This window comes from Montipora foliosa, chromosome 3, assembly GCF_036669935.1.
Source record: "Montipora foliosa isolate CH-2021 chromosome 3, ASM3666993v2, whole genome shotgun sequence".
Classification (NCBI taxonomy): domain Eukaryota; kingdom Metazoa; phylum Cnidaria; class Anthozoa; order Scleractinia; family Acroporidae; genus Montipora; species Montipora foliosa.
This window is the reverse complement of record NC_090871.1, coordinates 16,546,699-16,562,186: the sequence shown is the minus strand read 5'-3', so window position 1 is coordinate 16,562,186 and position 15,488 is coordinate 16,546,699. Positions and strand designations below refer to the sequence as shown.

Genomic DNA, 15,488 nt, shown 5'->3' with positions numbered 1-15,488 from the left:
CTATAAACTTCAATCGATGCGGTATTTTGCTGGTAGGACTGGGTGGCCCGACACTTATGAGAAAAACGATGACATGAGAATCGGGAGTGTTACCTTGTCATGGAATGCCAGAATTATCCAGAATTCTTTTTGGGCATGAGCGAGGAAACTTGAGAAGCACGAGACTGGCCCTCAGCCAATGGCTGAAGCGCGGCCAGAGTAAAAAAATTGTAGTCAGATACTCAGGAGTAGGCCTGGTGTGTGCTGTTAACGTAGATTTTGGGTTTCTGAACAAGGTTTTATCATAGAAAATTACATTCTCTCTCTCAATAAACCTAGAACAACCAGTTATGGTCTTAGTTCTTTTTTCTTACGTATCGGTTAAGTTGCGGAATGCGCTACCTGATTTTATCCGTACCTATGAGTTTACTGGTTTTAAAAGAGAATCCAGGGCCGCATTTTGTACAGCGGCTTTTCTTTTTAATGAATATATTATGTATTTAGTATGTGTTATGTATTTAGTATGTATCTGTATATGCTATGTATTTTAGCTGCAAATGTAATGTCTCGAAGACATTAGCTCCTGTAGTTATTCTGAAATTCGAAATGAAATAAAGTTTATGCATGTATGTATGTTACCTTCAGCGGGGCGCGTGCGTGCATTTTGTAATCTGCGACTGCAGTGCTTACCATATGTCAGATAAAATGACTTTACCCTTGAATATATAAGCCATCGAAATCTTACGCCGTATTGTAATGACAAGGGCGGTCTGAGAAGCTGTGAGAAGGCGTGGGATTTGTCTCATAATGGTTTAGGGGCCGACATATCCCTCCCTCAATGCCGTACCGGGAGGCAAGGTCGGTAGCAGAAAGCAGCGAAGGGCCAACTGCGTCCAAAAGCGATCGCACGGGCCGAAATCCCGGGATGACTCGTTTGGTACGACGCTCCAGCGCCGGTGTCTGGAGGTACTGCGTTTTTCTCTCTTGTTCAAACATTCCGTCAGCGCATGCGTAAATGCTCTGTGGCTCTCCGATACCTAGCCTACCAAAAAAATTAACATGGTGGTCTTTACCAGCAATTGACATTTCGGTTCACTATTCTACGGGGACGGGGACGGGGACGGGGACGGGGACGGGGACGGGGACGGGGACGGGGACGGGGACGGGGACGGGGACGGGGACGGGGACGGGGCATTTGACTTTGACCAAAAGACGTCTGGTATCAATTCAATGCTCTACTCAATGAGTTACCAGTAATCAGTCATCCAATCATTGTATTGTCTGAAAAGACTAGATATTCTAGTCATTCACAGATGTGAGTCTGCTCATTAACTTTTGTAAATATCTTAAGAGTCTGAAGTTGGTCTCCCCAATTTTGAGCCCATGAAATTGCACTTAGCTAACCTAACCGGTGATATCATGTAAGGACAACCTGTGTGGAAACACAATCAGTAACCAGAGTTTCTTTAACCTGCGATCAGGCCCAACTGAGCATCGCTCTTATGTCGGCGCTCGCTACAATTGGGCCTCTATTTTTCATCGTCCCCTCACATAACAAAAATGAAGCCTGATCGCTGGTTAGAGATCCTTCCAAACCACTATAAGTTGAGCAGCAAAGCCTTTTCATCTCATTTCTGGACTCTGCTTTATAAAAAAGAGCTAAAGGCTTTCCTCCTTGTCATGTTCATTCATGTCATCTTTACACTCAGTCTAGCTTCAAGATTGCCCGTGCTTCCACCAAGAAATATGGGGTTGGATAGCATGGCATCCACTACAAAACCAAGCTTAATGATTACGGAAGCTGTAATTCCACAGTGAAAAGCTCTTCTATTTCTTCATCTGAGACAATCTATTAAAAAAAAAAACATTGGCACAACAATCAATTTTAATAGAACTTGAACTAGTAAAAAAATAATTTAAGGATTAAAGGGATGATAAACACATCTTGTAGCTATATCTGTCAACTGTCCTGCAAGTGCACTATATCTGTCCTAATCACTGCCCTAATACCAAATGGATCAAAGTTAAGATAGTCAAAACAAAGACAGCTACCAAGGATGGAAAAGGAGATGAGTAGACTTACAACCCACACCCTGACCATTACTGAGCTATGCATAACACTTGTGAAGTCTGGTTTTTAAAAATTAAAGTTCAAGGGCTTTCTTGAAACAACATTATGAGAACGGGCTGCCAAAATCCAGAAAAATGATTATTATTAGTTATTAATTATTTAAATTATAATAGTTTATTATAAGTTATTATAATTATTTCCTCTTTTGCATTGTTCACATTGAAATCACGTAAGTGGGAACATACTGATCCCATAACTACCAGATCCAAGATTCACTTGCTGTGTTATACTGTAGTGATGCCAGAGGGAGCAGGAGACTCAGTGAAGTGCCCTGGTGAAAAAAATTCAGCTCCCAACGATTCGTTGTGTGTTTGATTCCAGGAATCATAATAATTCTGGCTTTTAAGTTCTCTGGTTTTTCATTTTGCTTTGAATAACATGAACATTAGCTACCTGGGCGTTACTAAACACAGGAACGGAACAGAATATACTGGAATATGCCGGAAGGTGAGGCGGAATAACAACGAAATGAAACGAAATTAAGAATGGTACCGGAATATACTGGAACAAGCCAGAATGAGACTGGAATGAGGTGGAATGATACCCAAATAAACCCGAGTATAGCTGAAAATGCCAAAATTTGGTGTTTTAGTTAGCGTGGACGGATGTTTGGGAGTTTCTGTCAGCATTTGTTGTGTCACGTAATTCCCTAGGGGAACTGCATGTGTTTTTGCCTTTTGTAACATTTGGAGCACTTTGGGCATGAGAAAAATTTGACAGTTATATCTGTCGCTACCCTGGTCCCAGAGGTTTGTCTTGAGCCACAAGAAAGCTGCGAAGCAGCGAATACGAGTCGCAAAGCAGCGAGAAGACAAATAAACTCTGCTTACCTTGCACTTGAATTTCACCTTCATGCAGACGCAGCAGTCAAACGCATCAAATTGATGATTACAAAAGAAAGCAATGGCAACTTAGCAATCATGCGTTGCCTGGGTATTACCAATCAAACGGACCAATCATATTGATTTGCGTGTTTGTGAAAGTATCAACCAATCCCAGCCTGAGGGTCAGATCCTGACCCTAGCAACTGCATGAAAGTGAGATTCTGAAGTCCAAGGTAACCAGAGATTTTTCTCTTCTCGCCGCTTTGCGATTGGTGTTCGCAGCTTCGTGGCTTTCTCGGGGCTCAAGAAAAACCTGTCTGTCACTAAATGAATAATATTATTTGTTGTGGAAGTAATATGTTTTTTCATGAACCAATTAATACAGTAGCAGGGAAACAGAATGTTATTCTGATTTGTTTTTCTACGAATCCCGAAGGTGGCTTTCACTGTGCGAGTCTAAGACCCGTGAACATTTTCATTTCATTCTGACAGGTCAATTGTGTAATGACCAATCACAATCAAGTTCAGCGAGCCACAAACTAATTACCGTCGCTACTTGCCTGTTTCCCACAACCCATACGTGATGGAGAAGTACAGAAATAGATTCACACAAAAAGGAAAACTCTTTCTCTCCCCGATTGTTGGCAATAATGCCATCGAACCTGAACGCAGTGTTTCCTTAATTGTTTGAACAAGGAAGAACAATCAGAAGTACACAAAAAAGATCGATCGCTGATAATATATACCGGTATACATGAAGAATATTTTTTCTTTTCTTTCCCCAGAACAAAAAGTGAGTGGACCGCTTTGCAAATTGTGAGAACATATCGTGACTCGTTCCTCCCCCTAATAATGTAAACTGTTTTTTCTTTTTTTTGTCAGTCTCTCTATTCTGCATACTCATTTATTCACAGTCTAGAATGATGAAAAATTACTTTTGTTCCCTTGTCATTCCGGTCCAGGCTAATCAGCTTTATTCTGGTGTTCTTTTGGCATATTCTGCCTTATTCTGGTGTCATTCCCCCCTGCTCATTTCATCTCATTCCAGTATCATTCGGCTTTATTCCAGGGTCATTCCGCCTTGTTCCAGCATATTCCAGTTCTGGTATATCCCATTCCGTTCCTGTGTTTAGTAACGCCTTAGTTACCTTACCTTGGTGAACTCTTCAAATGTCAATCTTGAGGTTTGTTGCAAGTCACTCCTGCTTAAAATACTTGTTATCACCGCAAGAACTTGATCATCTGTCAAAGTAGATCCAGTAACCATTCGGAACAAGCTGAACAATTCATGGTATGACATGTAACCGTCACTATCACGGTCCAGTACTTGAAAGGCAACTGTCAAGAAATGTATCAAGGAAGTTAATCATAATGGAACCTTTCCCTTCTCAGAGTGAGACTTATTTTTAATTAATTCTGTCAGTAAAGCCGGACAATTATTTTTACTCGTGAACTAGGGCTGCATGCTTTAGGTGTGAATGGCTTTTTTAAAACATTGACTGTTCAATCAGATGTGCAGAGTGAAATGAAACAAATTAAATATTATCTTAAGGACGGTGCCTACTATTGTGATTGTACATATGTTCTGTGCATCTCAAGATACTTAATTGGGTTTCCTATCGGTGATGCTTCCTAAATAAATACAGGGATATTTTTTCATCACGTGGTTTAAAACTATCCATTAAGAAAATTGGGGGTAACCATGCATTCTCTTAGTAGGGGACACTGAAAAACGCAGACTGCAGACTGAGCAGACCGTCTGTAAAATGAAAATTTGGTTAGCCTGAATTAGGCCTAAATAACATTCAGTTAGCCTAATTATAGGCCTAAATAACATTCAGGTTAGCCTGTTTACAGTGATAAGCTCTCAATAATAGTGAAGGTAACGCCATATCTTACCCATGCAGTCTGCGTGTTGGCGTAACCGATTCTTTAGAGATAATTTATATTAAGCTAAGCCTTCAATTTGAGAAAGAATGCCATACATTGCTCTGTATTTTAGAGTTTTTTACAAAAAAAAAAAGAAAAATGCGTGGTTACGCCCAATTTTCGTTTTGGATTTCAATAATAGTTGCCAAGATCTGCATTTCCTGCAATCAAAAATCGAGGCAAAAATACCTTTGAATTAGTAGGCACCGTCCTTAATATAGAGCCCAGTAACTTGTTTCAAAGATAATTCATCACTAAAAAAAACACCCACAGATATTTGAGAACTGGAGGAAGTTAACACTTGTTGCTGCTCACAGTCTCCGGCCACAGCAAAAAGAGATATTACCTCAGAGAAACAACCTAATATTTAATATATTAGCAGACAGATCTGATCAATAACCTGACTTAAACTTGCAATTTCCATATAATTATGAATCCCAATCTCTTTTAACAAAAAAAAGCAACCATGCAGGCAATAATATTAAGGGGAGCAGGGCTGGCGCAGTTTGAGAACACTCGCTTCCCACCAATGTGGCCCGGGTTCTGAGTTCTCAGATTCTGCGCATCATATATGGGTTGAGCTTGTTGGTTCTCTAGTACTCTAGCTTCTCTGAGACGCTTTTCTCCAGGTGCTCCGGTTTTCCCCTCTCCTCAAAAACCAAGTGAACATTTGACTTCATTTGCATTAACTGTTAATTTCGGTTTACAGACTGTCCCCAATTAGTGGTCTAGTGCTAGAAGACTTTAAAAGACACTTAAACAAAAATAAAGATCATCATTATTGTTAAATTTTCACTTATATTTCTCCTTCTTTAAAGGGGCTAGGTCATGCTGTTTTAGGTAATTTTGTTTAATTTTGTTAGTTATGAGCTCTAAACGTCAAATTGGCAGAGCAAGAGTCTTTCATTTGCAAAATCACGGCCACGTAACAATTGAGAATGATTTTCCAGCTGTTTAAAGACATTTTGATATAAACTGATATAAATTTGAAAAAAGGTGGGCCGACGTTTTTCAAATTTACCCAAATGCAATCCATTTCAATTCTCCCCAGTTTTGTCCATCCTTGTCGCTCCTTTAGCTTTCCTGTGTTTTGTTTGAGTTCCTCTATAGTTTTGAGCCGTTATTTTAAATTGTTATTTCAGTTAATTCTATGACCATTTGATCAATGCTGAAATTGCCTAAAATTGCGTGACCTAGCCCCTTTAAACATAACATGACAATCCCTGGGTTCAAACCATTTTTAATACATGCAGCCACAAAAATCACTTACACTGTTTTTTGTCAGCAAGTGAGTTACGAGGACTCAGTCTTGACAACATAGTAATAAAAGCTGTGGACGTTAACTTGCTTGTTGTTGTTTCAATGTAGTAGGAAGCTACTTTAGGCATAACTGGATTTGTAGATATTTCTGGTATGCTAAGGAACTGCTTTAATGTCATGCCCCCATTTCTGCCTTCAGGATCGTAACGTGCAAATCTCTTCAGGAGCTTGGGTATCTCTCTTGCAGTAACTATTAAAAAACATGAAAGAAAATTATAAAAGAAACAATTTATAAGCATTGATGTACATTAAGAGCATAAGGGGCTTAATTTGTCACGACTCATGGGAATTCACCATCAAAACAAACATACTGAGGTTGCACAGCTGCAGTCATTATTATAGTAGTGTGGTGCTATGGAATAACCTGCCTATCGAATTGTGGCAAGCAAGTACTCTAAGTGCATTTCATTCAGGCCGCAGAGGGTTCTTTTAGCTATAATTAGTATTCTCATACACACTGCACTACTGAAAAGCATGGAGGTTCAATAATTTCTTCATTACCTTTTAAATTATAATAATTATTGTTACTTGTAGATAGAATAATAATTCTAATGTATCTACAAGATATATCTACTTAGATTTAACTTTTAAATTATAAGTTAGATTGAGTGTAGATTGGAAGATAGTCTATACATTTTACAATGTTTTATAAATTCTGAGACGTTTCCCATGTAAAAGTAAGGATTGATTGGTTGAGGAACTCACTCAGAGTAATTTTGTGGTCAAATTTTTAAAACTAATTTGGAGCACTAGAGGTTGGTCGTGCCAGTAAAAGATTTAAATTCATGTCTAATTCCACATACAGTGAGTGTTAGCTTCCAACTGATTCACTTCATCCTCCGTTGAAAGAGAAGCTGCAGCCCCCTAAACACACAAACACAAGAAAATGAACACTTGAATAAAAAAAAAATGAAATTAGAAAATTCAAAGAATAATCATTATGATACAATTTTTAAAAAACCAAACATTTCGGTATTTCAAGAACTGTCGTTATCAACACAAAATGAAGCTAAGGTAAAACAAATATTATGATCTTTGTCTCTTAAAATTTATTTAATTCACAACAATGATTAAAATTAAGTTAAAAACAAATATCTTGAACAATTAGGGGTGCAGGGATGGCGCAGTGATCAGAGCACTTGCCACCCACCAATGTGGCGCGGTCTGGCCCGGGTTCGATTCCCAGTCTCGGCACCACATGTGGTTTGAGTTTGTTGGTTCTCTTCTCCGCACCAAGAGGTTTTTCACTGGGTAGTCCGGTTTTCCCCTCTCCTCAAAAACCAACGTTTGACTTGATTTGCATTAATTGTTAATATTTCAGTTTACAGTGTCCCCAATTAGGGCTCCTAAATAAAGTTCATTTCCTTTCCTATCCTTCTATTAATGTCCAATGCGGTCCAAGAAAATAAGTCTTTGATCGACCTGGATTTAGAAGGGTGTATGGACAGATGGGCTATATATCCATTCCATAACCTTAGGGAAAGTACGTTTTATATTGGGGGGGAGGGGGGGGGAGGGGGGGGGGGGGGGGTTTTAGAATTTTGTTGCGAAAAAAGTCGTAGCCCTCCCACTACCTGGAATGGATTTAATGCATGACCTGTCAAAAATACCCAAACAAAAACATCTGACCCTCCCCTACCCTCCTCAACCTATCCAAGCCAAGAATAACCAGAAGTGGAAATAACAAACTGGAAGTGTTACTCATATAACTGCGTTCATCTGCGCACAAAGTAGTTAATTGCGTGGCGTGTGATTGTATAAAATTTTGACAGAGTGCAACATTGAAGAAAACAGATTTGAATCCAATACAACAACAAATTCAAAGAAAAGTAATGGTACTACATGTTTGCCTTGTATGCAGTCGATAGTCATTGACTGAAAAAAAACTTTCAACTCAAAAACAAACCTAGATTATCCCTAGCTTACTTAAGGGATTAACTTAAATGTTTTCAATGTATGAAGCTCAATTCATTTTTAAAATGTTGAAATTCTTGCAGAGTGTATTTCTATTATGTTTTCCAAGTGTTAACGGTGAGATTGCATGTGTTAAGTGTTTCATGTGCAGACCATCTAAAGCAATGCATTCAAGGGAGATTTTTGTGATAAATTATAACATTTTTAAGCAGCTTGTTTATGGATATCTTGTTTCTCATTGTCATCAGGGATAAAATAGTCTGTATTATCTCCCGAGACTTCCCACAGCACTGTGAATGGGAAATCTTTGGGCAACAAGAACTCTACGAGTTCATTTACTGTACAAAGAGTTTTTATCCCACATAGTTCCCATTTGCAAGTCAGGTGTAAATGTGAACACATTTTCAAAGTCTGGACAGAAAGAGAAAGTTCTATATTTCATTTGTATTTTTATGACATTACATTAATTTAGCACTTCAAGTTGTTCAAAGGTTCAGGCAAAGGGCATAAAAGAAGGTGACAAACATCACCAAGACAAGGCTTTTCTTGACCAAAAGGTAGCTTAATGTAATTATTATGTCCTCCAGGCCTTGAAAATGCACTAATTGTCTTGACTTAAATAAATGTGCTCGGTTTTTCATGAAGAATTACTACAATAATTGTTATTTCCATCACTTTACGAAACCTTTCCACTGCTTTAATCCGAGAACGTTCTCGGGTTTTATGCGAAAAAGTTTATAGATTGAGAGCTATATATACTGTTACTAAGCTAAGAGGACGAGAGCTTATTTGTTGAAAGTACTACAGGCCAGAATTACTTATCTAGTTTTATCTCCATATCTTTTCAAACCATTACCAAGTAAAATGTTACCCTAGAATCACCTGTAAATTATATTGTTTGAAAACTCATAACATTGGTGATCTTTGAAAGCACCAAGAGGTTTCCTCTACTTTGTGGTATTAAGCTTATAAGTATTTAAAAATTTTCCGGAAATAAAAACGTGCAACATCGCTAAAATGCAAGGCGAACAGGAAATCGATGTTTTTTAAACCGTCAAGTACTGACACCTACATCTAACCATTAAGCACAAAATATTACACTAACCATAAGGGAAGAGAATCTTTCATGTCTGCAAGCAAAGAGACAAATAACGAGACAACATGTTCTATCGTGCGCTGACAAATGGTGCAGAATCTATACTATTTAGGGGAGGGCAGATTCAAAAGTATTTTCTTTCGTTCCAGGACATGTTTTTCCCGGGTAAAATTTCAAATGAACTTCATTAGGACATCAAGAAGGATGGAAATCTTTGCCTCAAAAATCAAAATTAGGAATACTTCATTCGTTCAACAAAATAACCTGAGAATTGTTCGTGCCTGACCCCCTCCCTATTGGTAAATTCTAGCTCGAACATCGGTCAGAACTCAAATACAGATGAACGAAGCTGGATGAAGGCTTTAGAAAAACAAGTTGTTATTGAGTTGAATGATGCTCAATTTGCATAAAAGCCATCCAAAACATTGTACAAAACAAAGAGAACGCTGGAAGATTGTTTTTCGTGACCAATGAGCAATCTGTTTAACCATGTGTTTTCGCAAGTCTTGTTTACGACGCATTTAGTTTACAAAACTCAGTCATTTTCCTCGTGCTTTGAGACGCTCCACATGTCACACGCTTGTTAATTGTTCTAATTTTATTGCCAGAGAAAAAGAAACAATCAATTTGTTTTGATCATTTCTGATGTTTACGAGCCTTCCACGTCATAACAAAAGGTGGCCTTTGAAAAACGCTGAGCGATTGGCCGCGTGAATGCCCCGGGTGAATGCAAAGTGTTAAAGTCAGCAATCTCGATCAGTACAACAGCCCGGACAACATTTGACGTTCGTTTTGCTGAAGACTGATTTCAAGCTTCCTCTCGTTAATCTATGGTGAAGACCTTTTGAAAGCGTCCAGTTTGACCATTTTTCGTTTCGTGACTTGTTCTGTTCTGGGTCTCGTAAGAGCTTTTCACGAACACGAAGAGACACAAGAGGCTCAATTAGCTGTACCACTGGTTTGGTGTGCCATTGCGTGGAGAAGATAAACCATCCGATACCGAGGTTAATTTTCACAAGTATTTTACTAGTAAGCCCTTATGACAACTCAACATTTGCTATTATCTGATTTTCGTGACCAGAAGTCGTCTCATTAATTCTGAATATTATAGTCTGTAATAACATCTCCCCTTTCTTTCACCAAGACACAGGATCACAGAAGAAGAAAGGAGAAAAGAGGAACCAAAAGCTAGAAGGCCTCAAGGAAAATCATGTTGTAAGTTAAGTATCACAAATGATAAGCCTTGTGCGTGCACTGGCGACCAGATTTAGCGTCTACCAGACACCAAGTTCCAACCACGCAAATTAGGGACTTTAAGAAGTACTGTGTCAACAATGAATTTAAAAGTGTAAGGCAAAAGCACGGAACATTGGTACAGTAGAAGTGACCAGTTTATACACGCTTTTTCTTCATGTCCTCACCAAGGTAAATCATGTTTGCAAACGGTTGGAAACCCCATGATGGTTGGAAACCCCATGATGCCATGTACAAACCACTTAGCTTAATTGTACAACAAATGTAACTTTATTTATGTTCTTGAACTAGCTATGTCCGTCGGTTTATTGACTAATGCGCACTGATGCATGTCTCTTTTTTTCCACTTATGGTTGTGTTCTCGTTAATTGCAGAAAAATTTGGCGTCCGTGGATAGAAACGCCTGAAGGCGGGAATGAAACTCTACATCAAAACACGGTCAGTTCACGGAATTGAAAAAAACCGACAGTCTCAAGATAAAATGTGCTTAGAATTATTTCTAACTTTTTTCATTCGGCTCTCACTTCAAGTTTCAGTTATCCTCTCAAAGAGCAGGGTTACTCTTTTTTTGTTAACCGCTTGTAACCATACGCGGAGCTCTGGCATAGTTTAGTTCCTTTGTTCGTCGTGGTTTCACAGACGAAAAAGAGATTTCACAGACGAAAAAGAGAACAGAAAGAGCTTCAAACTTCTTGTGTTCAAAAGCCAGTCCTTGTTCACATTTCTCATTTTACTCATTTTGAGAAGCCGAAAATTCGAAACAACCATTCGATCACTGAAGGAAACTCTTTGTGTCAGTCGTGCGATCAAAAAAAAAAACAAAGTGAAAAATAAGGCTGATATGAGGCTAAAATCTTGCAGAATTGGTGCGACCGTGCCACTCCACATAAGAACTGAACTACGTTAAGGGACAGCATTTCTAGCTAACGACACCCTGATTTAAAACGCTGATCTCAAACCAGGCCAATGTTGTTTACGGGGATAGAATTTAGATTTCTCAACTGGGCACCAAATGTGTTGCACGATATAAAACACCTTGAAACTAAAAACGCTTTCCATTGACAGAACTGACCGGATCACGGTCTCGAAAGTGAAGGCCTTAAGACCCTTAGAGCCCGGAAACACGAAATCTGGGAAATGAATAAAGGGTAAACCAAAACCCTCAATTTGGCTAACCCTAGGCCTAACTAGACCTAAAGTTGCTTTTTAGGCCTAGGGTTGGCCAAATTAAGGGTTTTGGGTACCTTAGTCGTTTCGTGGTCTTTAGGGTCTTCGTTTTCGGGAAACCCGGCCAGACCGGACACTTGGAGGGACCATCTCCAACAAAGCATTCAAATTAACACGCTCTTCCAGGTCCCAATTGTTCAAAGGATGTATAGTTCTATCCATCGGATAAATCACTATCCAGTGGATAACTGGCACAGCGAAACCAATTCCACTAGCCAATTGATAGCGTTATCCACCTTTTGAACAACTGGGGCCAGAAGAATACGACGGATTATCATGCAAATGTTCCTTCCAATTGTTGCATTTTCTATGCTGATGGTCCTGGCCGGCGAGTTCTGACAAAAGGAAAGCACTCCAAGGTCCATCGAAAACTCGGTCGAGAGGACATGGTAGCCTGCGTCCAGGCTCTCTGAGGGACTGGGGAGAGAACCTGCCGGCAGGCTACGAGCTGAGGCTTTATGAAACTGAATCGGAACGAACTTGAAGCAAGCAAGTGTAAACTCGGTTTGGAATGAGATATTTTGCAAGTTCTAGCGTTTGTAGGCCATACTAAACTGCGGTTCGATTTAAGCTTAGAAAAAAGAAAAAAAAATCCGAGCAGAGCGAAGCAAACTTCCTGATTTCGAGCAATTGGCGTTGGTAGGAATTGGACCAGTATGCTCAATGTAGAGAGCTTAAAGAGCGGTAGAAATATCAACGACAACGCACTGCGACTAGTGATAGCACGAAAACTGAACTTTTGGAACACTTGTTTGCCGTGTTCTCCTGAAAAACAACGTGATCAGCTAGTTCGAGGGTTTGCCCAGAGCTTGGCACTCTGTGGTGTGGGGAAATTGTGCTCCGGCTCACCGAGTCTTTGTACTCTTTAGCATAGATCTGCCACACTGTTATTTTGGTTTTTTTCGGATGCTGTACTCAAGCTAAACCAAACCCAAGCAGTCGAACTTTAACGCGCTTTCATTGTCCCTCTTTATTTAGCGCGCTTCTACTGTCTACTTATTGATTCAGGGGAGAACTTGAGGAGCCAGGCGGAAAAACCCGCAGGAAAGTCAGCGATACCCGCTTTCAGTGTGTTATGAGAACTTTTTGAATTTTGAATGGTGTTACTTGAACAATAATGAAAGCACCAACCAAGCTCAGAGCAACTCGAAACGGATTACCTGAATTTGGTCCACGACTTAATCACAAAGTATAGCAATGCAATGGGAAAAAAAAGCCTAACCATGCAATGGGACTGAATAGACACTTGATTTACAGTGCGTTCACTAAAACCGGGGCCACCCAGTTAATTCAGACTAATTTACAGTAACCGACCCCATAGTCACGTACGCATCACCGGTCAACAAACTAGTTACGATTTCATTGTTTTGTACCGGACATTTGATTCGCTGGATCTGAAAAAGTTGAAATCTGTTGTTTCAGCTCTGCCCTCTGATTGGTTTTCATTACCTGGGTAGCCCCGCTTTCAGTTAACGCACTGTAAAGCCATACATAATGTAAGTTAATTTACCCTGAAGTGTCGTTGTCGTTATTAACTTTTATTTTCTTTTGACAAGTTACGTTCAGTCTGCAGCTAACAGGCAAGAAACGAACTAAGGTCAAACAGCTCCTCGTGGCGTTTTTCAAAGCGAATATTTAGTACCAACGTTTGCCGTTTGTACAAAACGCGTTGCTAAATCTCTCCATTGCTGGCTTATTTCAGCCTCGAGGACAGCAAAGGACACTGGGGAATACCCAGCAAAATCCGCAGTTCAAGCATCCAGTAAGGTATAAATTCATAACAAACCATTTTTCTTGCATTACCTAAAGAGCGAGCGACGATAACAAGAACCACAAAACCGCAGTTCTTACACGTCCATTTTTACACATCCCTTTGCCATCCATTTGAAAAGTTGAGACTCAGGGGCTTCCCAAACTCTGGAACTTTGAACGTTTTTATTCCATCTGCCTTAATTAATTAAAAGAAAAGTTTATCGGTTTAGAGATCACCTTGATCGGGAGTTGTGTGTACTTGTCCTTGGGTCAAGTTCTACAACAAGTTGCATGTTTACACATGCAAGAGATGTCCACATAGTCTGTCGTGAAGTACGCTCAAGCATTTCACTAGTCTCCTACGCAGCCGTTCTTTGTGTGGTCACGCAACGCTCCTCCCCACACAAACAACTTTGTGTTGTTTGTGTGGGGAGAAGCGTTGCGTGACCACACAAAGAACGGCTGCGTAGGAGACTAGCATTTCACGAATCATGAAAATTCCAATCGAGAGGTTTTCAGTGGTGAAGCCTAGGTTTTTGCACAAATATTTCTTAAGCATTGAACAGCGACAGAAGCTCTTTTTCACATCAACTTGAACGTTCCAGCTATTTCGACCCTTGTCAACGTTACGTTCCACTTTGATGATGTTTAGTCGTAAAACAAAAATAATCACTATTCCCTTAATTGGCATATTAATGAGCCACTTTACCTTTGGGAATTGTTCTGGCAGCGGGACTTGAACATTCGGATTCAACCTTCCTAGAATCCTTTTCCAAATCCTATTATAACGTTTGTACCATCTACGGAAAGACAGGCGGTTTGATTTGAAGTCACCTCCTGTCTTGCCTCAGGTTCATTCGGTAGCTGATCACACAAATCAATGTGTTTACGTTTGCGTCGAACACCAATTCTAGACCATTTAACACGGTACCGGCATTTCTCAGTCGGACATGTATATTATTGACATCCAATGTCGAATTCTTTTGTCGATGTACTTCACCTATTAGTCCCGAGGGATTGAAAACGTTTGTTTTTGCGCACGGAAACTCGTTCCCAAACATTTCAGTTCGAGGCTCGGGATATAAAATCTATTGTCTAACGCCAATATGGCCGCCCGAACAAGGCCCATTGAAGTTCACTGACGTCCCGACATACTTCTTCCTTTTCAGGCTTTTGTGGACAAAAGCCGCGTATGATTACATGTACTCTTTAGGGGAAACCCTTCTTCGGAACTTTCCAGTGCAGGCAACTATTCAAGTGGTGGACTACCCCAGTGATAGCAGCGATGAAGAAGAGGAAGACAGATATGAATGTGATGAACAAGAAAGGGGAACTAAGATGTCTTCCGAGCAAGAGGGCGTGACTGACTGCGCGCAGTGCGAGCAGAAAGAGTTAAAGAGTTGAAGTTCCAAGAAATATAAATAATAGCTAACGGTAACATTTTAACTCCCGTACATATAGTGGAGAATGAGGGTCAATGAAAAGGTTGCAAACTGTAATTATATCTTAAGTGCAATATTCGTGGACTCAGTGTAAGATATCAATGTCGCGGAAAGATTTTAAGCAGTTGCTTTGTAAACTCGACAGACTCTTGCATTATGTAATAAACCCGACTCCAAATCGGTGTGAAGTAAACTATTTCAATTTTTCAACAGTTCTGTCTTCGTGCCTTCCTGGGATCTTCTTACCAACCAACTGGAGCTCACAGTGGTACTTTTGAGATCATTCTGTTCCCCTATTCCGGTTTCGGATTAAAATCCGACGAGGCCTTAAAAGAAACGGAGGAGAAAGAAAACATCCCGGGCCAGGGTATCGATCGTGATGCCAGACAACAGGCCACTTCGGAAAATACCATAATACTCTTCGTTCCCCCGCCCCCCCCCCCCCCCCCAATTTTGCATAAGCATTGTTTTTGTTTTCTCTTGGGACCATTGTAAGTCGCAAGAGAAGGTGGAAACAACACTTACGCAAAATGTAGGGGGACAAACAAAAGAGTATGGTATTTTCCGAAGAGTATTATGGTATTTTCCGAAGTGGCTAATTTTAGCGTTTGTACGCCATC

The 15,488-nt window shown here is 40.0% G+C and overlaps 2 protein-coding genes across 4 annotated transcripts; one reads left to right on the top strand and one right to left on the bottom strand.

Moving 5' to 3' along the window:
* Positions 1 to 1,226: 1,226 nt before the first annotated feature.
* LOC137996926 (calcineurin subunit B-like) lies at positions 1,227 to 9,341 on the bottom strand. Its single transcript, XM_068842568.1, has 5 exons — positions 9,203 to 9,341; positions 6,987 to 7,047; positions 6,134 to 6,373; positions 4,088 to 4,272; positions 1,227 to 1,828 (listed from the first exon to the last, which is right to left on the bottom strand). The coding sequence occupies exons 1-5, from the start codon at positions 9,203 to 9,205 to the stop codon at positions 1,772 to 1,774; spliced, it is 546 nt and encodes a 181-aa protein (XP_068698669.1). The 5' UTR covers positions 9,206 to 9,341; the 3' UTR covers positions 1,227 to 1,771.
* A 164-nt stretch (positions 9,342 to 9,505) lies between these two features.
* LOC137996927 (protein ripply2.1-like) lies at positions 9,506 to 15,062 on the top strand. Of its 3 annotated transcripts, none has more exons than XM_068842571.1 (5): positions 9,506 to 10,222; positions 10,338 to 10,408; positions 10,822 to 10,885; positions 13,377 to 13,441; positions 14,596 to 15,062. In XM_068842571.1, the coding sequence occupies exons 2-5, from the start codon at positions 10,404 to 10,406 to the stop codon at positions 14,828 to 14,830; spliced, it is 369 nt and encodes a 122-aa protein (XP_068698672.1). In that variant the 5' UTR covers positions 9,506 to 10,222; positions 10,338 to 10,403; the 3' UTR covers positions 14,831 to 15,062. The 3 variants fall into 3 exon arrangements, with proteins under 3 accessions (XP_068698672.1, XP_068698671.1, XP_068698670.1); XM_068842570.1 differs by having other exon boundaries at positions 9,516 to 10,197; XM_068842569.1 differs by lacking the exons at positions 9,506 to 10,222; positions 10,338 to 10,408 and adding an exon at positions 10,418 to 10,618.
* The last annotated feature ends 426 nt before the right edge of the window (positions 15,063 to 15,488 follow it).